General features: G+C 39.4%; 1 protein-coding gene across 1 annotated transcript in view; it reads left to right on the plus strand.

Annotated features, from left to right (window-relative positions):
- The first annotated feature begins 2,033 nt into the window (after positions 1–2,033).
- Ankrd13c (ankyrin repeat domain 13C) overlaps positions 2,034–26,002 on the plus strand; it is a 45,972-nt gene continuing 22,003 nt past the window's right edge. The window contains exons 1-6 of the mRNA XM_021196040.2: positions 2,034–3,006; positions 15,113–15,154; positions 16,634–16,738; positions 21,381–21,466; positions 22,160–22,205; positions 24,438–24,504. Coding sequence (XP_021051699.1) covers positions 2,580–3,006; positions 15,113–15,154; positions 16,634–16,738; positions 21,381–21,466; positions 22,160–22,205; positions 24,438–24,504 — 773 coding nt within the window. The 5' untranslated portion in view covers positions 2,034–2,579. The remainder of the gene's footprint in view (positions 3,007–15,112; positions 15,155–16,633; positions 16,739–21,380; positions 21,467–22,159; positions 22,206–24,437; positions 24,505–26,002) is intronic.

Raw genomic sequence — 26,002 nt, forward strand, 5'->3', positions numbered from 1 at the left:
TCTTGAGAAGGCCATTTGGGCACTTTTTATAAGTGTTTCTTTTTTTGTCCTTAAACATGTTTGACTCCTTTTAGTAAATCCTAATTCTGCTTTAACTGGCTGGTCCAGTTTTAGGAGAGCAGAGGTCTTTTCAAAGCACACCTGAGGGTGCTGCAGGCACCAGCATCCATGTCTGGTCCCTGACACTGCAATGTTAAGTATGGCTCCCTCCTCAGAACTCAAAGGACAAGAAGATGAAGGAGGCACATGGAAGTTGTAATGGAGAATGAGGAAGAAGGAAAGACAGGAAACATAATCCAGGAGGCTGGGTTGCTGCTAGGAGAGGTGATTTCCAACAAGGATCCTAATGTCTTTTCCTGCCATAGACTTCTTCAATACCACAGCAAACTCTTGTCACTAATATTTGGAACAGATTTTCTGGGAGCATAATATGAATCATAAAGTGTATCAAAATTGTTTCAGAATTTTATAAAATCCAAACTTGTGTATATATTCATTTTTATTAGGTGTAATGCAGATAGAGCACTCTCATAAAGTTAAAAAACAAAACAAAACAAAAGCCAATAAAACAACACAAGGAACTGGGGAGACTGGGCTTTCATAAGTTCTTTAAAACCTCTCTCAGATACTACTTCCTCCACAAAGACTTTTAAAAATGACTTTGTTTATTTTATATGATTGTTTTGCCTGAATGTATAGCTGTGTGAGGGTGTTAGATCGTCTGAAACTGCTGGAGTTACAGATAGTTGTAACTGTCGTGTGGGTGCCGGAAGCTGAATCACAGGTTCTCTGAAAAAGCAGCCACTTCTCTCAACTGCTGATTCTCCTCTCCAAGCTCTCCACAAAGACTTTCTGAAATCTGATTTCTGTGTCAATTCAAACTAATATTTTTCCCTCTTACGTTATACTGGGATGTTACAGAATCTCAGAATTTACATTTTTCTTGTACTAAATATCTTTGATAGTACTCATATTCTGATGTCACTACCCATTGCATACTATACGCCTTAAGCCTCAAAGTTTAAAGGGATGAGATGTTTGCTTTTTGAGGACAGTCACTTGAGGCAACCTTCCTGTCTCTACTTCCTGAGTGCTGGGATTGCAAGCATACACCACCACAGTAGGTTGTCTAAATTAGAAAAAAAATGCTCATGCTGTTTGATTTCACTGAAAGAACACTTAGGAGTTTTTACATCCATCAAGAGGTAGCAGCCAGTAATTAGGTACATGACTTTGGCTGCCTATGTACTATTTACTGATTTTCTTTTTCGACTAACTTTTGTGTGTGTAGGTATGCACCAGAGGACGATTTGTTGGACTGGGTTCTCTTCTTTTACCATGTGCGTCCCAGGGATTGAGTGCTTGGTGGCAAATCATCTCACTGGTCCATCTACTAATTTTAGGACAGCATTCACTCTGTAGGTCAGGCTAGCCTTGAATTCATGTGACCCTTTTGCCCTGCCTCAGTTTCTGGAGTGCTAGAATTTATTGATGTGAGCCACCATGCTCAGTTTAGTTTTCTACACGTTCACAGTTTCATCACACACACTGTGCTTTGATTCCCACTCATTACCTTCAACTTGAATATGCTAAATTTGAACTCATTTTTAAGGAGTCTTAAGTCTTTTCCGGACTCACAGCATCCCGGCGCATGCTTTCATCATCTCTCACCCGGGTTACTGCCTACTTATTTAAAACATTTACTCCACTTCCTCAAGTAAGCATCCTCCACATACTTTTAACTCTGACGTTGGTCCCAATACATTCAACTAACAGCTGTTTGAAAATCCTCCTCTCCTGTTGTCATAAACAGTCTTTGAATTCCAAAGTCAGGCCTTAAATTCCTCCAAGATCAACTTTCAGATCCTTCAACACTAAATTTACTTCTCTTCCTTGTGTTACCTGGCCATCTTTCCTCGCCTAAGGCCTTGCCAGTCTGGGCAAGTTCAGGTTGGGGAACCCAACCAAAACTTAGCGAGTGTTTACAGAAGGTCCAGCGCAGCTGAGTGACGTCACGCCCGACATCCGGTGGTGTCTTCCGACGTCGCTCTGAGGGAGGTTCACAAGCTGGGTTTCTGCCTTGAAGCTAGAGTTCGTAACAGTCGTTGACCTCCTCCTTTGCGAAGGCCCAGAGCACCAGGTCAGAGCTCCGAGTCTGGGTGTGAGTTCAGCCGCAGGGTCCGGCCTAGGGTGGAACTCTGTGCGAGGGGAGCGCGGGCGCTGTCCGGACCCAGACCCAAGCGCAGGAGCGGCCCTCTAACACTCCGCGGCGTTTCCTTCGGAGCTCTCGCGAGAGGAGTCGGGGAAAGATGGCTGCGCCGGGTCTTTCCGAGTGAGGAGGCGGCGGCGGCGGCGGGGCCCGGCGTCGTGCGGTCGTGGGCTCTTGAGCTGCGGCTTTCCTCGTCCGAGACGAGGGCCGCCGCCTCCGGGAGATGCGCGTGTCGCGGACCCGCGGTCGCCCCGGGAGTTCATGCTGCGTGCTAGGCTCGCGGCCGCCGCTCTAATCGCCCGGCGCCGCCGCCGCGCCGGCTCGGACCGCGGTGAGCCTCCCGGAGCCTGTCCCGCGCGCCGCGGCGGCGATGACCGGGGAGAAGATCCGCTCCCTGCGGAGGGACCACAAGCCCAGCAAAGAGGACGGGGACGTGCTGGAGCCCTGCGAGGAGGAGGCGACGGCCGCGCTCGGCGGCGCCTTCACCGGGGGCAGAAGCGGACCGGGCGGCGGCAAGGGCGGCAAGGCCGGCCATAAGATCTTCAGCCACCACCACCGGCTGCAGCTGAAGGCGCCCGCCGCGCCCGGCCCCGGCGTTCCGGCCCCGCCGCAGCACAACGCAGTGACCGCCACCTGCCCGGCCCCGGCCTGCCTGGGCGGCAGCAACCCGGCTTTGGTCGCTGACGGAGGCGGCTGCCCCTCGCTCTTCCCGGTTCACGAGTGCGTCTTTAAGGGGGACGTGAGGAGACTGTCCTCGCTCATCCGCACGCACAATATCGGACAGAAAGATAATCATGGTGAGCTTTGCTTGCTTTGCCTAATTTCCGTCCCCTCGGGGGTGAGGTTGGGGGGGGGGTGACTGTCGGCCTCCTGGTTCCCGGCCCCTTCTCCCGCACCGTGTTTTCCTCTGGCGGAAAACCTCGAGCCTTTCAGGTGCAGCGAGCGTGCCAGGGGTCAGGGTGCAGAAAGGACGTTTTCTTCTTGTCCACCTGAGCATCTCGGGACAAGTTGCATTGTCTCTGCGGCAGTCTTTCCGTGTGCCAAAACGTCGGGCTATCTCACATCCAGGCAGGTCTTCTGGGTTTTAGGGAACGTTTCCTTTCCCTCCCTCCCTCCCTTCTTGGAGTTTTAACTTTGAACCTGCGTATTGCCGGTCTTCACCCCCCAGGTACAGAATCCAAAGTGCAGCTAGATGAGAGTTTTATCTGTCACTGAGCTCGTGCTGTAAACACTGGTTTTTGAAAGCCATACAGAAATGTGTCCGCATTTAATTTCCCAAAGCAATTGAAGAGACTTTAACAGTAGCTGTTTGTTCTTGTTGCTCTTTTTACACTAGGAATATTTTTCATCTTGATTGAGACTAAAGACATGCTATAGTTTTCATTATAAAGTCTTAGCCACATGTTTGAGAAAGCATGTTATATTTGGTAGTGAACTGTATCAGTTTCTACTTTTGGCCGAATCTTGTCAGGTGATTTTTTTCCCCCCCTTTATGCAACAAGTTTTTTTTTTTTTTTTAATATTTATTTTCATCCTCCCCCGCCCCCCGTGGTGCTGTGGATTGTATCTAAGGTCTTGTGTAATAGTAATTGTTGAAATTATTTTTCAGGGCTGGTGAGATGGCTCAGCGGGTAAGAGCACTGACTGCTCTTCCAAAGGTCCTGAGTTCAAATCCCAGCTACCACATGGTGGCTCACAACCTCTGTAATGAGATCTGACGCCCTCTTCTGGAATGTCTTAAGACAGCTCCAGTGTGCTTACATATAATAAATAAATCTTAAAAAGAAAATATTTTTCAACGTTTTATTAACAGGCAAATATTGTTGGCAGCTGTTTTTAACCTGACCATTCATTCTACATTAGGTAAACTGCTCAAGATGGTATTGTACATTTGTGGACAAAATGGTTTTGCACATTAATGCAATACCACCTGTGAAAATAAGCTTTCTGAATTTCATTGGTTTTTAGATTTTTTTTTATCTAAAATTAGAACAAAAATAGAAAACAAAAAAATGAATAATTTTCTCTTGGTTCAGTTTTCTGTCTTTGTCTTCTGAATTGGTAATACTATCTATAAATACTATCTGTAGTCATGCCACCACCAGTCGTTTATCATAAATCAAATACAAAACCACTCTGAAGCTGTTTCCAAGTTCTCATTTCTACTTTTAGTTTATTTTACTCTGCTGTTGTAACAAGCACATTTGACTGCTACCGAGAATTAGATCCTGACTTAAACAGTTGAATTGTAGCCCTAGTGTATTGGTTAGTAGGATGGTAGGATGTTATTTAGACATGGTCTAGTAGTAGCTATGTTTTATCTTTGCCTTTAGAACTTAGTTACATGCCTTAAAGTCTCTTTGAAAATGGTCAAAACATTCCCTTTGCAAGTTAATGCTCTTTAAGAGATAAATGGATGTCATAGGAACTACTGAAATTTTGGAATTACTGATTGTTGAGCTAGTTATGTATTTATCATTTTTAAAAGTTAAATTATTTTCAGAATAATTAGAATTCTGTATATCCTTAAAGGATACTCCTGTCCTTTACCCACCAAAATTCACTTTTTTTCTTTTTTGTATTTCATTTAGCTGCCTTTATATCACTTATGATCAAAGCAGCTATGGGCTCTTGCCTGTAAAAAGTGCAACCATGCGTCTTTTTGGCACACTCAGGGAAGAGGCACTGCTGTGCCTGTAGTTTCATAATGTCCCTGTTAAACTCTAAGATCAGTCTTTTTTTTTTAAATCCAATTTATTTCTGCATGCCTGTATGTGAAGATCCAAGGACAACTTATGGAGAAATAAGTGTTTCCTTCATTGTGTAGATACCAGGATTGAATTGAACCCAGGTTGTCTGGCTTGGGACAGACAGTACCTACAGAGCTGACTTGTCTTTATCCCGTTCCCATTACTGCAGGTTAACTTATTCTAGCTGCCTTCCCCTCCCCAAGCATAGCTATTAAAACTTTTTCTTTTAGATTTATTTATATTTTATGTGCCTTTCTTTGTTTCTACAACTCTGGGATTTCAAGCATGTGCTACCACATCCAACTTTAAAAAAAAAAAAAATTAAAAAAATTTTAACAATTTTTTGTGTGCATTGGTATTCTGCCTTTATGTCTGTGTGAGGATGTCAGATCTTGGAGTTACAAAAAATTGTGGGCTGCCATGTGGGTGCTGGGAATTGAACCTGGGTCTTCTGGAAGTTTCATCAGTGCTGTTAGTACTCTCAACTGCTGAGCGATCTCTCCTGCCCCCATACCCAACTTTAATATCGAGGACTCAAACTTGGGTCCTCAAGGTTGTTTAGCGGGCATTTTACCAGTTGAATCCAGCCCTGTAGTTTTACTCTTTAAGTGGACTTTGTCAAATGATTTTATTAAAAGACTCTTACTGAGTTTCTATCACATAAGAGTCCAGAGGGGCACAGAACTTTGCTAAGGTTGCACATGCAATAGAAACCATGAGGCTAGAATTAAAAATAATGACCAGAGGAGGTGGCCCATGATTTTGAATTCAGCATTCTTGGAGGCAGAGGCAGGAGGATCTCTGACCTGGAGGCCAGTTTGGTCTTCAGATTTTGTTCCAGGGTGGACAGGTCCACACAGAGAAACCATGTCTGAAAACCAAACAGACAGACAAAACAAAAAAGGGAGAAAACAAAAGAAATAGAAATAATGCCTAGAATTCCTAAGCTCATATTAACCTCTTCGTGACTATCGGCTGGTGGGGAGTGGCCACTGCATTGTAGGAAAGTCAGTTCTAACGTTTGTTTTATTTTGCAGTAGAGTCCTTTTGTGCATGTTCACTTAGTATTTATAGTAGAAGTTTGTAGCCCCCATTCATTTTTCTCAGCTATGAGGAGCCTTGTGGAAAGACTCTGACACTAGGTAGCTTTCAGTTTCTGCAGAACTTTTGCATGACTTTAAATTTCTTTGTGGAATGGCATGAATAAGTGCACTGGGTCATTCATACACACCATAGCCTTTTAGAATCTTTGCAGGAGCTGTCATTTGTTCCTCATTTTCCAGTTAGTGCTGTCTTTTGTAGCCATTTGTCATATGTCCTCCGTGAAATGTTTCAGATGATGCCTTAGGGTTTCCATTGCTGTGAAGAGACACTGACCAAGGCAGCTCTTATAAAGTACAACATTAAATTGGGGCTGGTTTACAGGTTCAGAGGTTCATTATCATCAAGATGGGATCATGGCAGCTTCCTGGCAGGCAAGGTTCAAGAGGAGCTGAAGTTCCATTCTTCCTCACAGGCACTGGTAGAAACTTCAAAGCCCAGCCCCACAATGACACACTTCCTCCAACAAGGCCACACCTCTACTACTCCCTAAGGCCAAGCATATTCAAACCACCACATGTTGTTTTTAAAACATAGTAAATACTCAGTGTTTTAAATAAGTAGATGAAAACCCAAATAGACTGTCTGTCCATGGAATCTTAGTCTGTTCATCTTCCCTGTGAGGATGGCACCCCTGCTCTGATCTTCTCTGGAACTGCAGTGGCTAGTCAGGCAGGGGTAGCCTTGCATGGCTTCATAGTCCAAGACCAAAACAGGGCTGGAGAAGTGGCACCAGGGTTCAGAAGATTTGCTGCTCTTCTGGAGGACCCACTGTAATTTCTAGCTTCTTGTTTGGCTACTCACAGCCCCTTGCAGCTTCTGTTGCCAGGGGATCCTTGTAGCCTCCAGGCACCTGAACACATATGGTAAATACACACGTAGATGCACAAGCACACACACTTATTAATGACAAAAGTCAAATATATCTTCAAAAAACTGAAAGGTTAAATATATATATATATTTGAGATAGACCTGTACTACGTAGCCTTGGCAGTCCTTGAATTCAGAGACCCACCTACCTGCCTCTGCTTCTCAAGTGCTGGGATTAAAGATTTATGTCAATATACCTGGCCAGTTTTTATTACTTTTAGTTATGTGTCTGTGAGTGTTTGTCTTGTCTATATGTGGGTATGTACATGTGAGTGCAGGTACCTATGGAAGCCACAGGTATCATTTTCCCTGGAGCTTGAATTACATTTGGTTGCGAGCAGCCTGGTGTAGGTGTTAGGAACCAAACTTGTGTTTCCTGGAAGAACAGCAAGTGCTCTTAACCACTAAGCCATCCCTCTAGCCCAGATAAAATCTTTTTAATACTGTGTTTTCGAAAAGCAAGTGATCTGCTGTTACCCTGCTTTAACCCTTCTTGCATTTATGTTTGTGTCCCTGTCACCTATCCCTACAATTTTCGAGACAGGTCTTATTATGTAGTCTGGACTCTGTCCTAAAGCTTGAGAATTTCCTGCTTCAGCTTACCAAAAACAGTTTGCAATTTTCAAACACAGGGCTCTGTAGTTAATGTATTATTTGCTGTATGTGTAGAGCCTGTTGACTTCTAGTCTGGTTGCTGTTTAACTTTATTGTTCATTAGCTTCAGTTTGGACTGATCTTTGGTAAACTTTTTGCTACATATTGCTTTTTCCTTGATAAAATGTTGAAGTATAGCCTCTAATTATGTTCAGAAAAACTGTATACTGGGCTTATGAATAGAAGTTAAATATGACAAAATATTTCCTTCTGTTCAAGTGTGCCAAATGATTCTGGGTGGATTATTTAATAGTAGTTTTTGGAGAACAGGAGAGAAGTTACACCACATTAGAAGTACACAAAATATTGCTATACCTTTATTATTATATCTTCAATTATGTTTTTCTTTTTCCTTTTTTTCTGTTTCAAGACAGGATTTCTCTGTGTAGCCTTGGCTGTCCTAGAACTAGCTCTGTAGGCCAAGCTCGCCTCAAACTCACAGAAATCTGTCTGCTTCTGCTTCTCTAGTGCTGGGATTAAAGGTGTGGGGCATCACTGTCTAGCCAAGTAAGTTGTTTTCTCCTTTAATATAAAATTAAAGATTGAGGCACCAAAGAGATGCCTTAATAGTTAAGAGCACTTGATACTCTTACAAAGGACTGCAGTTTGGCTCCCAGCATCAATGTTGGTAGCTCATAGCTGCCTGCAACTCTGGCTATAAGTGATCTGACACCCTTTTTTGGCCTCTGTGGGCACACATGCCTGCATGCATAGATACACACATACACATGTAAATAAATAATGTAAATTAAAAAAGAAAGGATGGAGTCTAGCCTTTACATTGAGTGTCAAGGTTTATTTGAATCACATTTGCTCTGAGTAGTTTGGACAGTTTGTGTTTATAATGAACATTAGTGATTTTACTATTTAGTACTTCAGAACTGAAAATGGTAAAAATAGATTAAAAACTTGGTTTGGATCGTAAATCCTGCTTGGTAAGCATGTAGATTTGTTTTTTCCTTAAGTTAAACATCCTTAAGTTAATTAGATCTTCCTGAATGTTAGAAGCTTTGAGGTGTCTGACAGTGCTGAGATTGCTAGATGTGTGAAGTCCTTCAGAGCTGTGAAAAATTGCTGGTGTTTTGGAAATTTGGTGATTTCTGCTTTTGGTTCTGTTGGCTGGTGTGTCACCAGCTGTCAGTTCTGTGGCTTGCAATAGCTGCTTTGTTGTTGAGGTTTAGGTAGATTTTTGAGGATTTAATTTGATGGTGTATTAATACTGCCTATCAGTACAACTGAGGGCAAGATTACTTGACTCTTGGATTTGCTAGACTTTTGGCAATGCCCTTATGTGTATCTTTTGGTTGGTTTTCAAGGATAGTTCAGAGGAATCGTTCTTGTTCTAGAGTGAAAATATTTTTGAGAGTTAAAACAGATTTGAAACTGCTCTCTTGGTTTTTGATGGTTTCCAGTTTTTTGGTTTTGTTTTTTCCCCACTAAGTTGATTGATCTATTCATTCAGCAGATAAACATGGAGCTTCTAATATGTGGTAGTGTTTTTTGGTGCTGGAGATGCACAGGTGAACAGATTAGCATAATTCCTGTTCTTGTGTTGCATGCTAGTTAAAGCCATGTGACTAGAGAGTAGACAGCCAGTGAATTGAATGCAGCAACTGCCATTATGGGTTGGGATAACAACTGTTTGATGAAGTGAGCAGAAAATGTAAATGCAGCTCGAGTTCAGAGACTTGAGGCAGTCTGCGGTAAGTGTGCTGTAGACTCTGGGAGGGCTTCTTTATGTACCAACATGGAATGCAATCAGGAGTTTTCAGCTGAGGTCTGACTGTGGTTGCAAAGCTCACTTTACTGCTCCATTAAGCAGTAGGTGTCCACAGATGTTTGCACACAGGATTGTGGAACAGCTGTTAGAGTAAATAGATGTTACTGGAAGTGAGGGATGGAGTGGATGTAGGGTGTTCTGTGAATTTACTACAGTAGTAGCATTTTTGAGAGAGAATTTCTCCCTTGTCTGGATGGAGCTTACATGTGTCAGGACAACTTGGAGCTGTACTGGATCTGGTATGTGTAATTTTTTGCTTTGCCTAATTAATGGGTGTGTAGGTCAAAACTGTCTCATAACACAAGTCACTGCTTGCCTTCTCTGTGCTGGCCTGTGCACTGAGCACAGAAACCCTGCTGAATGCTTGCCTCTGGGGTGTCCTTGATGCTATGTAGGCACTATGTACAATGCTCTTCTGTATGTGAGGGCAGTAAGGGAAAAAACATTTCTGAAGGTGGCTACAGGTGAACTACATACCATTTCTCCACAGAACGATGTTTTTTCTTGGGGGAGGGCATGCAGTTTATAGACAAATTAGATATTTGGCAGGTTTTTCTCTGGAAAGAAAATGGGATAAGCTTGATCCCATATGGCACAAAACTGTATTTCCTGCCAATGAAAAGAATAAGGTTTGCTATCAATTAAAAGGATAAGGTTTGGGCTGGAGAGATGCTCAGCAGTTAAGAGCACTGACTGCTCTTCTGGAGGTCCTGAGTTCAATTCCCAGCAACCACATGGTGGCTCACAACCATCTATAATGTGATCAGATGCCCTCTTCCGCTATATCTGAAGACAGCAACAGTGTACTCACATAAAATAAATAAAAAAATCTTTAAAAAAAAAAAAAAAAAAAAAAAATATAAAAAAAAAAAAAAAAAAAAAAAAAAAAAAAAAGGCTTAGCTGAGCTGTGGTGGCCCATGCTTTTATTTCACCAGAGGCAGGTAGATCTCTGTGAGTTAAGGCCAGCCTGGTTTACAGATCTAAGTTCCATTATAGGCAGGTCTACACAGAGAGATCAAGTCTACAAAACAAAACAAAACAACAACAACAAAAAACCCAACTAAACAAAAGGCAAGTTGGAATTTTGAAAACTTAATTCTGTCATTTTAAGCTTACCAGGTTCTACTGTCATTTTAAGCTTACCAGGTTCTACTTCTTAAAACTATTTCTCTGATCATATTCAGAATGCTGTTTTGATACTGTCTATTGGAATGTATCAGTACCTGGATGGCCATAAACTTTTCCAGATAGTGATATTCCAGCTATGATGGCATGTATTCTGTAATCATGTCTCAGGTTGGGAGTGTAGCAAAGAGTTAGGGGCTCTAAAGAGTGAAGCCTCAAGGTTGGTTCTTTGCAACACTCGAGCGGTTGAACACGCGTGTGTGCGTGCGCGTGCGTGTACACACACACACACACACACACACACAGTTTCTACCCAGAGTACAAGAGAAGCCAGTGTGTTAAGAGACCCTGATAGAATTTGGATTTCCCCAATTGCAAATACCTTTGAGAAATCATTACTTCATGAGTTTTGGTGTAGTATCCAGAGTTTCCTCAGCTATCTGAGAGGCTCTGAAAACCTCTTTCCATTTATAACGGTGAGTCTTCGTAAAAGTAGATACTCTTTCAGAAGTTTTATTTTTCGGTAGTGGTAGTTTAATCCAGCCTTTGTTCAGGGTAGGTAAAATGTTTTATTTCTAATTAAATGCAGAAACAAACCTTAAAATATGCTCCATTCTAGTATGGCATACACTAAAGAAATTTATGTTTTTAATTAAAATGTCTTTTTTTTTGGTTTTTCGAGACACTTTCTCTGTGTAGCCCTGGCTGTTCTGGAACTCACATTGTAGACCAGGCTGGCCTCGAACTCAGAAATCTGCCTGCCTCCGCCTCCCGAGTGCTGGGATTAAAGGTGTGTGCCCCACCATGCCTGCTAATTAAAACGTCTTAAGCTGCTCTTGTCATTTGTCTGGACAATGCACTTCATTTTCTGAAGTCCTAATTTTGTTAGAAGCAGCATTTTTTTCATTGATACAGTATTTCCACGTAATTATGGAATAAGTTACTGTAATTTGATCGGTGTGGTCATTGTTTAATGACCAGATCAACATAACTAGCATTTCTAGTTCCTTAGATATTTTTATTTTCTTTGTCTTGGGAACCCTCAGACTCTAACCTCCAGTTACTCTGAATCATAGTTGTAGTCTGTCATTGCCTTATTGTGCCAGACAGCGCCTCAGTTGTGCTTGATGCTGTTGTCCATTCTGTACTCAGTGTCTACTGGTTTAGCTCCTGTAGCATCTACAGATGAATGACAGCAGGGTTTGTCTTTCTGTGCTTTGTAACTGGCTTTTTTTTTTTTTTTAAATTTTCACCAAATGTAATAAGAACAGCAGTATTTGTCTCTATACTCCTGCTTATCTCCCTTCCTTTAATATGATGTCTTCTACTTCTATCCATGTTGCCAGAAAAGAGTAAAACTTTTATGGTTGAGTAATATTCCATTGTGTGTTCTCATTTTAAAAGTCTTATCTATTTCTTTGTATACTTGATTGACTCTGTCCTCACTGCATGAGTGCAGGCATCTCTGACAGAATGGTAGTGTTGCACAACCCTTTAATATAGTTCCTCATGTTGTGGTGGCCTCCAACTATAAAATAATTTTTGTTGCCACTTCATAACTTATTTTGCTGCTGTTAGGAATCGTAATGTAAATATCTGATATGCAACCACTGTAAAAGGGTCACTCAATCCCCAAAGGGATGACAGTCACTATACCCCAGAGTGAGGTTGTTTGATCATATGGTGTTTTAGGGTTTTGTTTGTTTGTTTGTTTGATGAACCTGACATTGTAAAAACACAGTAATGCCAGAAATAAGTTGACTGTGAGAGGACATTTAAACAGCACTGTAGTGTGATTGCCTCTAGAAAGTTGAGTAGTGACTAGAAAGTGCTCTGTTCTGGAAGCCAAATGCAGGCAGCTGTTTGGATCAGATCTGTAAACCCCTGGTTCAGGGCACTAAGTTTACCAGTTGTTTCCAGAGCAGCCACAAACCTTATTCAGAAGATGTGAGCTTGAGGCTGGAAAGCTTTGCCATTTGTCAACATGATGATGTTCTGGATTCCTAGATAATTCTCATACAAATTTTAACACCAGCTTTCAATTCATGAGAAAAATTACTAGGTATTTTCATGGAGATTGCTTTGACTTTGCCAACTTGAGTCGTATTGGTGGTGTATTAGTTGCTTTTCATGTGATTAGATACCTGATTAAACAGTTTGAGAGAGATGGGTTTTGTGTCCATGCTGGGGATGCTCTCAGCTGTGGCCATCAGAAGTGTGCTCTGCTGTTAACTCACTCACATCTTGGAGGACCAGCAAGCAGAACACAGGGGAATTCCCACTTTCAAGGGTCTTCATCCTTTACTGTTTTGCTCCTGCCTGTGAGATGGTGTTACCTACTACTTTGTCCACTCTGAAAACCAAAAAATGTGTTTGGTCTGCCAGGCGTGGTGATGCAACACCTTTAATTAAGCACTCTGAGGCAGAAGTAGGTGGATGAGTTCAAAGACAGCCAGGGCTGCACAGAGACTGTCTGGAATGTAGGGTGGGTGGGGTTGGGCAAAAAGCCAGTGTTTGACCAACTAATGCTTTGTTCTTGCTACATTTAAACTGGTCTGTAAATTTAGTGGTTTTGTTGTAATTAGGTCCTTAATTTCTAAATTGGTATTTCATAATTTTCAGGGTTTATTTTATACTATTTTATCTTTCACTTTTTTTTTTTTTTTTTTTTAATAGCAAACCTCGCTTTTCCAGTTCCTTGAGTGCACTGTTGAAGAGAATCTCATAGGGAAGTGCTATGATTATCAGCTGTAGTGAGTGCTTAGAGGGGTTTAGGGTACTCATCCCTATTTATTGCAGGATGGGTGAGCAGAAAATAAAGTCCACTTGGGATATCTCTGAAAGATATTCATTATAAGAAAAAAGGTCATTCTTGCAGAAGATGTTAATAGTAATATTGAGAGAAACAGAAGATTTGGGTAATAACTGCTTGATTTTTCATTAATCCATTTACAAGGATTATTTCTCTAAAACCAAAGAAAATGAATCCGTATACAAGAAACAGGAAATTTAAAATATAGGTTAAATAAATTAAATTTACTTGTCAGTATCTTGACACTATAGCAAATTGAGTGATATATAAACTGTACTAAAAGTAATAAAGAATTGCAGTAAATCTAAAAGATGTAAAATATAAATACAGTGTGCAGCATATACATTTTACTTGAAAATGAAAATAAGAGCTACTGGATTAGACAACTATTTAAAGATATAAAGGAAAAATGTTTTTTCTCTTTTGAGATAGAGTTGCATAAAGCTCATACAGGCCTTGAACTCATAATACTCTTGTCTCTGCTTCACTGTTGCTGTGCCTACAGGCATGCTTAGTCTAAAATTAGATGTGGTCCCAAAGGCAGAAATATCTTGTATATTTTAGGGAAAAGTACTGAAAAAAGATTTTTAAAAAACATTTATTTTCGCTGTGTGGATGTATGGTCAAAGACAACTTGCAGGATTCAGTTTTCTCCTTCTACCATATCTGCCCCTGGGATTCAAATTGAGGTTTTCATGTTTGGTAGCAAACACCTTTATCCACTGAGCCATCCCCCAAAACATTTTTTCTTCTTTGAAAACTGTTTAAAAATGAATCTTGAAATTCTGAAATATTTCATACCCTTAGAAAGGTTGGAAGAATAGTCCAGAGAACCTACAAGTCCTTTTCTGGTTGCTGGCAGCATTTTTCCTTCTTGTTACTTCTTCCAACAATTAGCATAGCTACCATATGTGGTCTTTATGGTCTTCAGGTCTACAGTCTCCAGGTGTAAGGCATGCAAGAGCCACGTGTGGATCATAGACAGATACTGATCATTTTATGGGAGATCGTTCACAGTTAGCAGCCCAGTTACTGACCTTCAGATACTGAGGAATGATTGTATACAGAATTGTGAGAAGAGCTGAAACTATCTCACCAGTTTATCCTAAGCATAGTAGCATTTCCCTACAGGATAGTGGGCATATTCATACTACTTTTTATTGAAATTAGTTCCCTTTATTTTTAGTTTTACATTTTTATTTTCATGTATTTTTATGTATATGAGCGTTTGCATGTTTTCATGCATACCACATATATGCAGTGTCCACATAGACCAAAAGAGGGCATTAGATCTCTTAGAACAGGAGTTACCAGTGGTAGTGTGCTACCATGCAGGTTCTGGGAACTGAATCTGGGTCCTCTGGAAGAGCAGCCAGTGCTCTTACCTGCTTACCCATCTCTGCAGCTCCCTAAAGAGATTCTTGATATCTTGGTGTTTAACAGTTATTAAAGAGTCCTGTTTCATACAGTTGAAAGAACTCTGAACTTCTTGAGGACTAAGACTGATTCTTATTGTTTTCTGTCCCCACATGAATAGTTAGTGTCCCCACAAAGACTGGTATGATGAGCACCAGAAGGAATCTGAAGTCTTTGGGAACATCTCAGAGAGTAAATGTCCTGCTGGTTGCTTTTGGGCAGGTCAAGGGAAGTACTCTGAGCTGTACTTTTTGCCCCCTTCTGAATTTGTCACAGAAAACAAAAGTGTAATTTCTGCTTAAAATGTGTCAATCCTGAAGGAGCAGAAACCACACTTAAATAAAATTTCTTATGTTGTTATGGCTTCTAATTTAATTTTGTTTTCAATTTTAGGAAACACTCCTTTACATCTTGCTGTGATGTTAGGAAATAAAGGTTAGTAAATACTTTTAATGTTTAACTTCATTCATAGTTATCATTAAAACATCATATTTGTGTGTATTCATGTGGCTTCATACATACTACTGCATGTGTATGGAAATCAAAGGACAACTTGTGGAAGTTGGTTCTCCTGCCACATGGGTCCTGGGGATTAAAGTCAGGTTATTACCTCTTGGTAACAAGAGCCTTTACCCAGTGGGCCATCTTGTCAGCCTCAGTTTTGTCATTGAAAATCACTTAACCAGGGGCTAGAGAGATGGCTCAGTAGTTAAGAGCACTTGTTGCTCTTTCAGAGAACCTGGTTCAATTCCCATTACTATATAGCAGTTCACAACCCTTTGTAAATCTTATTTCCAGGGAATCCAATCTCTTCCTCCGCCTCTTCCTCCTCCTCCTCCTCCTCTTCCTCCTCCTCTTCCTCTTCTTCAGATTTATTTATTTTATGTATATGAGTACACTGTAGCTGTACAGATGGTTGTAAGCCCTCATGTTGTTGCTGGGAATTGAACTCAGGACCTCTGCTTCCTCTGGCCCTGCTCGTTCTGGCCCAAAGATATGTTTATTATTATATGTAAGTACACTGTAGCTGTCTTCAGACACACCAGAAGGCATCTGATCACATTACAGATGGTTGTGAGCCACCATGTCGTTGCTGAGATTTGAACTCAGGACCTTCGGAAGAACAGTTAGTGCTCTTCACCACTGAGCCATCTCTCCAGCCTAGCTTTTTTTTTTTTTTTTTTTTAAAGATTTATTTATTTATTATATATAAGTACACTGTAGCTGTCTTCAGACACACAGAAGAGGGTGTCAGATCTCATTACCGGTGGTTGTGAGCCACCATTTGGTTGCTGGGATTTGAACTCTGGACCTTCGGAAGAGCAGCCAGTGCTCTTACCCGTTGAGCCATCTCTCCAGTCCCAGCTTTTTTTTTTTTTTTCCCTGAAATAAATAATTAGCGCTTCATTGACATAGCAGATAGGCAGATTCTCCTTTGGGTCTTTTTGGGTTGTAGATTTTTTTCTTGAGACACTGTTTTACCATTTGCCCTGGCTTGTGTGGAACTCAAGGTACAGAGTAGGTTAGCATCTTATAACTCAGAAATCCACCTTCCTCTGTTTTGCAAGTAAGTGCTTAGATTAAAAGTATGCACCACCATGCTTAGCTGAACTGTAGATATTTGTATAAATTACTCTTAAGGTTCATAGGTTATCTTTAGTTCATGTAAAACACTTCAAATATTCTTTAGAGACAGGAAGCAATACTTTTTTTCAGAGAGTATCCAATTTACTTTTAGGTAGGTTGAGTTCCTTTGACTCTGGGGACCTTATACATTATATACATGGGAGTTTATAAGTTAATTATATATAGAACATTATTTCACATATGTAGTAATCTGATTTCTTTTGCATAACACTCATTAAAGATTCTAGAAATTGTATGTCTGATCGTTATTCCTATTTTATGCTACAGAATGTGCACATTTACTGTTGGCTCACAATGCTCCAGTAAAGGTGAAAAATGCTCAGGGATGGAGCCCTCTTGCGGAAGCCATCAGCTATGGTGACAGACAGATGAGTAAGTAGTACTTTAAAAAGTACAAATTGAGGTGCTGAGATATTTTTCTTGTGGTGTGACTTCTACTGAGAAATCCGTAAGCTTAAACATGAATTATCCATGACTTGAGAACTCTAGTATTGAGCAGCAGAACCGTTGAGTCATGTGGGAAAGCCTCCTTATATTGGTGCTAAGACATTTGAAGTCAAGACTTCATTGTTTTTTCTTGCAAATTATTGTTTTTGCATAATTATTAGTGTACTAAACAGAATAAAAACTAATCATGATGTTAACAGTGCTTACCTATTTTTGGTGGATGTAGACTTTGCTGGAAGCTAGGAAATGTGCTGTCTCTTGGTTCATTCTTTGAGTCATTTTGCTTTCTTATCCTGGAGATCTTTCACGGGACCTCCCTACATTTCTCTGTACTCGATATACTCAGGGACAGACTTAATCTGCTCAGATCTCCTCAGGGCTAAAGGTAAATGTGGCCGTGCTTTCTCCTGCTGCACTTGCTGACTCCCTGGGCTCTGGGCCCTACAAGGCTGTTGGGGTGTGGGTGTGGGGCTCTGGCAAACCATCTCCACCACTAGCATAACCTTTTGCTTGGGGGATGATTATCTACCCCTCGGTCAGGCTTGATAATATTTACTTGTATTGTTCTGCGTGAACTGCCACTTAGACTTTAAAGCCTTCTAGAATCTCCTTAGAATACAATTTGGTTTTTCCTTAGGTACAGATACCACCAAAGTTCAGTTTGGTGAATCAGTGAGTTTTATTGTTATTACTTACAGAAATAAGGGTGAGGGCCTATTTACAGGAGCAGAAATGACTCAAAGACAATTATATCACCAAAGCATACCCCAGCTCACAAAAGTAGGAACCTGTAGTGCACTGCACAGCCTGAAGTCAGATCAACAGGTTTCAGAGTGTCCTTTCCAGGTGCATCAGTTATTCTAAGCCTCTCCCAGGCAACTTAGCCGGTTTCTGTTTCTTGCAGGCAGCTGGTCTGGTCTGATTAGTCTTCTTTGCAGCTTGGCCTAACTTCATGTGAGAGGGACTCTTCAGCGTTTATTACTAACTCTGGTACAGAGGGACCTGGTGAATCTGATCAGTTTTGGGGACTTCTGAATGAAGCTATTCTGAGTTGTTTACCTTCTTGCTTAAGTAGCTGCCTGCAGAATGGAATGTTTTAATCTCTGAACATACTGTTTAAAAAAAAAAACCATCATACCTGATACAAAGATCTTATTTTTTTTATCAAGTGTATTTGTTAGTTTGAAAGGAAGCATCATCTCCCTGCTACTATGAATATTTCATAGTTCAGGTAGGAAAAATCAATGAAGAATAGCTATACAGAAAAAAAAATGTCATGTTTATAGAAGAAGAATTCTGTAGCATTGACTATTTTCGGGCTGCTATGTGTCTTTTTTGCTAGGTTTTGGATTTTCTGAGTTCTTTCTTAGGATTCAGTTCTATATGTAATCCAACATGTAATAGAACATGTGCAGATTGCCTGAATTTCTTGGACGACTTTGATGATGAGGCTGTATTTGACTGTAAAATGTAATATATGATGATAATATATGATAATGGTATTTTTACAGATAAATTGGCATTTGTGCTTTTTGTAGTTATACTGACAGTTTTCCTTGTGGACGAATAATCAGAAATCCATATGAGAGCAAGAACTAGTTCTCAGCCATGCTTGGTGGCACACGCCTTTAATCCTAGCACTCAGGAGGCAGAGGCAGGCGGATTTCTGAGTTCGAGGCCAGCCTAGTCTACAAAGGGAGTTCTAGGACAGCCAGGACTATACAGAGAAACCCTGTCTCAAACAAACAAACAAAAAGAAATAGTTCTCATCATTGAATTATTTCAGGGGAAAGTTAAAATGTACATATTGAAGACACCTGAGAAAGGAGTAGCAGGTGTCTGAAGCCCTTTCTTTTATTTTTCTAACCAGTTAGCAGAGTGAAGGGAAAAGTTGTGAGGACTGTGGAACTTCCAAGGATCATTTATTCCCAGTAAAAGAACGTGTAAGACCTTTTGTGTATTAAAGTAAAGAGAATAAGTCATGAGTCTTTGTCAATTTGAATTTATCATCTATGAGGAAAGCCAGGAAACAATTCTCATGGAAAACCAACTTCAAGATAGGTCTGTAGTTACTCAATTTTATATTTCACTATAGCCTATCACGTAAGAGAACTATTATGTATTGTGAGCTCCAAGCTAGCTCATCAGACCCTGCCTTATTAAAAGAGCAAACAGCAGCAACAACAAAACTCTTCCTTGAACTCTTAAAGGAGCCGTAACTGAACCAATAGTATGCATTTAGGAATGTCAGTGTGAAATTGTATTTGTGATGGTGTTTAAGGAGATGGCTTTTAAGTCTTCATTTTGCTACTGTGAAATTTTCTATGGCATAGATTTTTTTTGATAAATCAGAAAATTTAATATAAATTATTAGCAAAATCTTTGTGATCTACTTGTCTTTTTGTTTAATTTCTGCTAATTTTATTAACGTTTTGTGTTACAGTATAAGCACTCAGGGCTGGTAATGTAGCTCAATTGGTAGAATACATAATATTTATTTATTTATTTCCAATTTTTTTATTAGGTATTTACTTCATTTACATTTCAAATGCTATCCCCAAAGTCCCCTATACCCTCCCCTCCCTGCTCCCCTACCCACCCACTCCCACTTCTTGGCCCTGGTGTTCCCCTGTACTGGGGCATATGAAGGTTGCAAGACCAAGGGGCCTCTCTTCCCAGTGATGGCTGACTAGGCCATCTTCTGCTACATATGCANCTAGAGNCACGAGCTCTGGGGGTACTGGTTAGTTCATATTGTTGTTCNACCTATAGGGTTGCAGACCCCTTCAGCTCCTTGGGTACTTTCTCTAGCTCCTCNATTGGGGGCCCTGTGTTCCATCTGATAGCTGACTGTGAGCATCCACTTCTGTGTTTGCCAGGCACTGGCATAGCCTCACAAGAGACAGCTATATCAGGATCCTTTCAGCAAAATCTTGCTGGCATGAATACATAATATTTATAAATCCCTGAGTTTGATCTTTAATACTATGTAAAATTGGGCATGTGAGCACTGGGGAGGTGGAGGCAGAAAGATCAGAAGTTGAGGCCTTCTGTTACATAGTCAGTTATAAGGCCAGCCCAGAATACAGGAGAGGTGGTCTCTAAAAAAAGAAAAAGAAAAAAGAAAAAAAAATTACAAAATGCTAAACTACTTCTCAAGGACAATTTAATTTCAATTTCAGATTTTGTTATATTGGTTTTCTGCCTTAAAATGTTTACCCAATGAGCAATAATGGCTTAAGCACATCAGGGGAAAAATAGATATAACTTTAATTAACTCTTTTACATAATTTCCAGCATTTCCTGTGATTTCCATAGACACCTATGGCTTTTTGTTCACACAGGGTTATCTTTGGTCTCTAGGGCCTGTTCATTATATGTTTTTGTGGGTTTATGTCATGGCATATGGCTTTATGGTAGTTTTGAAAATTCTGTTGGGCACTGTCTAATTTTTGGGCATACCACAGTCTGTTGATTTGCTGTCTCTTTAGGCCTGGCAGTCTTCATCATTTAGGCCTCATGTGCACACGTGGGCACACACATGTACATGTACGTGTGCGTGTGTGCGCGCGCGCGCACACACACACATTTTTAAAAGAGGTGCCTGTGACAAATTTTCAAAATGATCCAGTTGCTTATTTAGCACATTTGAATTAATTATCCAATATTCTTCCTTACACAAGCTTTGTGAGATCTCAAGTCATATGTGTATTTTCAGGTTTTTATCTCTGCTAAAATACTCAGTGAATTCATAATAGATGACTAAAAATTGCGAAGATAAATTTAGACTACCATATTAGAATTTCTTTTCTACTAGCCCAGTTTTTCTTAAAAAGTTTTATATTAGTGGGCTGGAGAGAGGTCTCAGCAGTTAGGAGCTCTTGCTGCTCTTTTAGAGGACTGAAGTGTTCCCAGCCTTCATAGGGGAAGGAGTGACTCACCATGTCGGATGCTTTAGTTCTAGGTGATCTAACACTCCCCTCTGACTCCTATGTGTGCATGTACACACATACAGGGCACACACAGCCTTCCCCCCCGACATACGCACAGGATATTCACACACACAGGACACACTCAGAGGACACATACATAAACACACAGGACACACAGGACACACATACCACACACACACATACATAGAGACACAGAACACACATACCACACACACACACACACACATATACATAAAGAAATCTTTAAAAATTTTTCATTGGGGACTTTTATTACTGCCCTGAGTTTTTAAAATTTAACGTTTTTTTATTTCTTAAGAAAAGGAACAAGGGACAGAAAGATGCTTTAGTGTGTAATGGCAATTGCTACCTAACAACTCAAGCCTGCTGAGCCAAGTTCAATACACAGAACTGATATAAAGGTGGAAGGAGCAGATCAACTCACATTTTACACTCACACATGCCCACATATTACACATAGACACACACACACACACACACACCCAGTAATGTAATATAAATGTAAAAAATTTAAAAAGCGATAACATTCATTTTAGAAACTTAATCATAGAAAAAATAAAGAATATTACAAATCAGTTGTTTCTTTTAAATTCTAGTCACAGCTCTTCTAAGGAAACTCAAGCAGCAATCTAGGGAGAGTGTTGGAGAAAAGCGACCTAGGTTGTTAAAAGCCCTAAAAGAGGTAAGTTGATTCTAAGACAGTTAATTATAATTTTAAAAAGCATCTAAAAGTGTGTGTGTGTGTGTGTGTGTGTGTGCGTGTGTGTGTGTAGGTGTGTTGGTGTATGTAGGTAAGTAGGGTTCCCAGGGAGGCCAAAGGGCACTTGAGCTGGAATTATGGGCCGCTGTGAGTTGTCCAGCGTGGGCGCTCAGGACCGAATCTGGTGCTTTGCAAGAGCAGCATTGCTCTTAACCTCTGAACCTCTCTCCAGCCCCTTCAGCAGTCTTTTAAAATGAAGTTAAATTCTCACCAGTTAAGGGTTAATAAATGCTGAAAATTATTTTTAAATTAAGTAATTGAAGTAAAATTCTGGGGTTATGAGATTTTGGTAGAAGCATATTTTCTTTGAACTGGGAAGATATTATTAACATTTAATAAATTAGACAGGTACTCTAGAAGAGGTGCATTATGGTGTCATGGTTGGTGGCCACATCTTCCTGATGTTGGTGTTACAAGAAGGTATTTTGATAATTGTGTTCTTTTTCAAATCCAAACATAAATATAAAAATAATCTCTTATTTCTCCTCTTATCTTTAGATCTTTAATGAAATCAGGTAGTTTTTTGGGGGTAGGGATGGGGACAGGGGGAACATTGTAAGTATCAGAGCTTATAACTAAAGTCCATTTAGTAATTTTTCTTATTTTATTTCTCAGTTAGGTGACTTTTACCTAGAACTTCACTGGGATTTTCAAAGCTGGGGTAAGAGTGTGCTATGTTTTATTATAAAAGTGCAATTATAGACATACTAGCATGACACATTTGATACTTGTCTTCATCATGTTTAGCATAATCATTGTAACAACTACTAGTTGTACCTACTAGTAATATTCCATTCCCAGCTAGAGAGGCAGTTCTCAAAATTCTAGTTTTTAAGATGGAAAACTACCTAAAAATATTTTTTGTAACAAAAACAAGCTTGAAAACTATAGTAATTTAGTCTTACATCTTATATTTTTGCAATCCTAGTACCACTGGGGCTGAGGCAGAATTGTAGCTACAGGTTCAAATTCATGCTCAGTCAGGCCATGTTTAGTTAGAGTACTACAGTGTTGAACCTTTTAAAAAGAGTACTGGGGCTCAATGGTTAGGAGCAGTTCTGCTCTTGCAGAAGACCCAGGTTCAGTTTCTAGCACCCACATCAGGCAGCTCACAAACTGCCTGTAACTCCAGTTCAGGGGATTGAATGCCCTCTTCTGGTCTTCGTAGATATAGCATGCATACTCAGGCTTACACATAAAACAAAAAGTAAAATAAAGGTTTAAAAATATTATAATTTAATGTAAAGAACTTCAAAAAAAAGAAAAATTATGGGTTATTAGAGTAATCATTTTAAGAAAGTTTGAAGTATAGTTCTGTAATTTCTAAGAATTTGCTTAAAATTCTTTTTACTTCATCATCTTTCAGTCATTTTGCCCCTTAAATACTTCATGGCCACTGTCAGGCTAGAACTTGTTTTTTATAAAAGGTTTTGATTGTGCATCCATTTATTAATTTAGCATAGCAATGGAATTGGCTCTCCTTTTATCAAATGTGAATCTGCTCAGAGAAAACTTAATGTCCAAAAACAGAGTTTTATGAAAATGGCCCATACTTTTTTATAAAGCTAATTGAAAAACTAAATTTTATTTTATTATATCTTTATTTATTTGGTTTTTCAAAACAAGACTTCTCTGTTCTGAAACTTGCTCTGTAGACCAGGCTGGTCTAGAACTCACAGAGATCCATCTACCTCTTGAATGCTGGGATTAAAATCATGTACCACCATCCCAGCATAATTTTATTTTTATTAAAGATTTAATAAATTTGTATTCAAAAACATTTTTACCAGCATTTAAGTTAACTTTTGTGTTATAAAGTAATCTGAATGATTAGTGGTATTTATCTTTAAAATAGGTATTAAAACCAAATATTGACAAAAATGCGAAGTATATTTTTATATAAATTGAATATAATTTGGAAGTTACGCACATTACATATACTTCTTCTAATTATTTTATATGCTACAATGATATTCTCTCTATATATGTATAGTATATTTTGTTATATACTATCTATTAATAGGTCTTTCTGGATCTTACTAAAAACTAGTAGTAGTTTACATTTTACAGCTTGAAAAATAAGACATTTTAAAGTTTGGAGCCCATAGATGATTGATAAATACAACTTAGTTTGGAGCATTGCATTGACACTCATACCCTTTAATACAAGGTACACTTTCAGAATGCATTAGGTGTGCACACTCACAACTTAGGGCCTAGGGAGATGTTCAGGTGGTAAAGTGCTTGCTGCTCAAGCATGAGTGAGTTCTGATGCTTGCACCTGGGTTAAATGCTGGATGCACAGCAGTGCATGCCTGTCATTCTGTGCAGAGAAGTGGAGGTAAGGCGTCCAGGGATTGCCATTCTAGCCAAATTGATGAGCTCCCAGTTGAGTGAGAGACCCTAGGAGGATAGAAGTTGATGGGCAAATGGTGTGGTTTTTCTTGTACAGACTTTGAAATTGAGGCACAGTGAGCCTAAGTAAAAAGGGTATATATTTAGGAATCAAGTTTAAGTACAGCTGCCTCAAAGATGTCTCTTAATATGTTACTTTTCTACTGTTTTTCCAAATGATATTTAAGGGATCTTTTAGAACCAGGATTTCCTGTTTAGCATGAAAGGGTGTTTAGTGACCCCAGGTAGTATTTTCTCATTGGTATCACTTGGCATTCTGAAGTGGAGTTAGTTGTTACTTATTCTTTGAAGTAGGTGGGGATAAACGCATAGTAAAGTGCATTGACACTGCAGCTGAGCAAGATTTTGAGAGGGAGATAACTTAAAGGCAACCATCAACATTTCGTAAATTACTAAAATGTTTACTGTGCTGCTTTTACAAATTTACAAATTTCTTAGACTTTAGTTACTTTTTAACCTTTTGTTTCTGAAATTACAGTGCCTTTGCTTTCCCGAATTCTGCCTTCTGATGCCTGTAAAATATACAAGCAAGGTATCAACATCAGGTGAGGTGATATGCTTTGTGTTCTGAGTAAAAAAAGTTAAGTTCTAGAGGCAGCTCTTCTGGTAGTCATAATTTACTTGTGTTTAGAAACTTAAAATAATACTCTTAACACATTCAGGTTTGTGCTTGTGTTAGTCCTAGTGCAGATATGACGTAAATTAATCAAAAACCCTAAGTTTGAGATGAGCTTGTCATCCAAGCCAAGTCTCTAGCATCAGGGAATGCCATGCTGCAATACTACCTTGTTTTTGGGTTCCTTTAGTAATAAGGACTCGCCCTATATCTTAACTTTGCTCTGTGTCTTTTACACCATTTATCCCCTTTTTGGCTGTTTATGCTCCACCCTTTCTCCGCTCATGTCTTCAGTCATCTTTCCATTTCAGTCAACATTAAGGATGATTTAATTTTCATCTTTTCCTTTTATAACTATGATTGATAATTAAGTTTATAAAAGTAAATATATTTTATAATAAATTTTTTGTCATTGTTTATATTTTTAGATTATTAATGTAACAAACTTAAACTTTAAATTTATAAATTAATCCTAAAATTTCAATTTGCATATCTACACATAGTACATAATATTTATGAAATGTGCATATAGACAGCCTTGTATATTCCTGTGTGTCTCCAGGTTATTAGTTTAGATGTTTAGAATTAAAATGTTTTAAGGGATTTTTTTTTAATATACACTGTGCATTTGTAGGAGAGAGAGCTCAGAAATCGAATAATCCTTAAATGATCACTTTATATCTTAGTTGTATTGATTCTTATTTATGCAAAATGCCTACTTTAAAAATTGCTTCCTATTTGTGTGACTTTTTATAGTAAATGATATGAGGGCTAAACACTTGCTCTGTGTAGTGTGAAGTCCTGAATTTGATCACCAACACAAGGGGGGCAGGCAAACAAAAATGGTAATAATGGGGAGCGCATCACCAACCTAACTGTGAAGAGACTAAGTTGTGGAAATAAGACTGAGAGTCTGACAAGAGGATTGTGGCAGAAGTTAAAAACTGAGAGCAAGCAATTCAAGGAGATCCTGGACATGGGACTTCTTTCAGCCTCAAGGTGAAGAAGAAATGTCCCAGAACAGTGCAGAGGCTGGATTGGAGAGTGTGTGGCAAATGTTTTTTTTCCCTAGACTATTAGATTCTATTTAAAAATGTGAATTAACATCTAATAAAAATTATGTTTATAAATGTTTTAAGACAATCCTTTTAAGTATAACTTCAGAAGAAGCTAAATTATAAAATAGAGGAATCTCTAGAACTTATGTTGACCTTGTATCAGTCAAGTAATCACTGGAAATATGGTTAAAGAAGAATCAGTACTTTAGTAGGCAAAGGAGAGATTGAGTAACATTATTAGATCAATTGATGTAATAAAGCAAGGCTTACTACTAAAAAATCTAGAGCTCTTAGGGTCTTTTGATTTCATATTGTAGCTATGGTGTGTGTGTGTGTGTGTGTGTGTGTGTGTGTGTGTGTGTGTGTGTG

The sequence above is a fragment of the Mus pahari genome, chromosome 4, assembly GCF_900095145.1.
Source record: "Mus pahari chromosome 4, PAHARI_EIJ_v1.1, whole genome shotgun sequence".
Classification (NCBI taxonomy): Eukaryota; Metazoa; Chordata; class Mammalia; order Rodentia; family Muridae; genus Mus; species Mus pahari.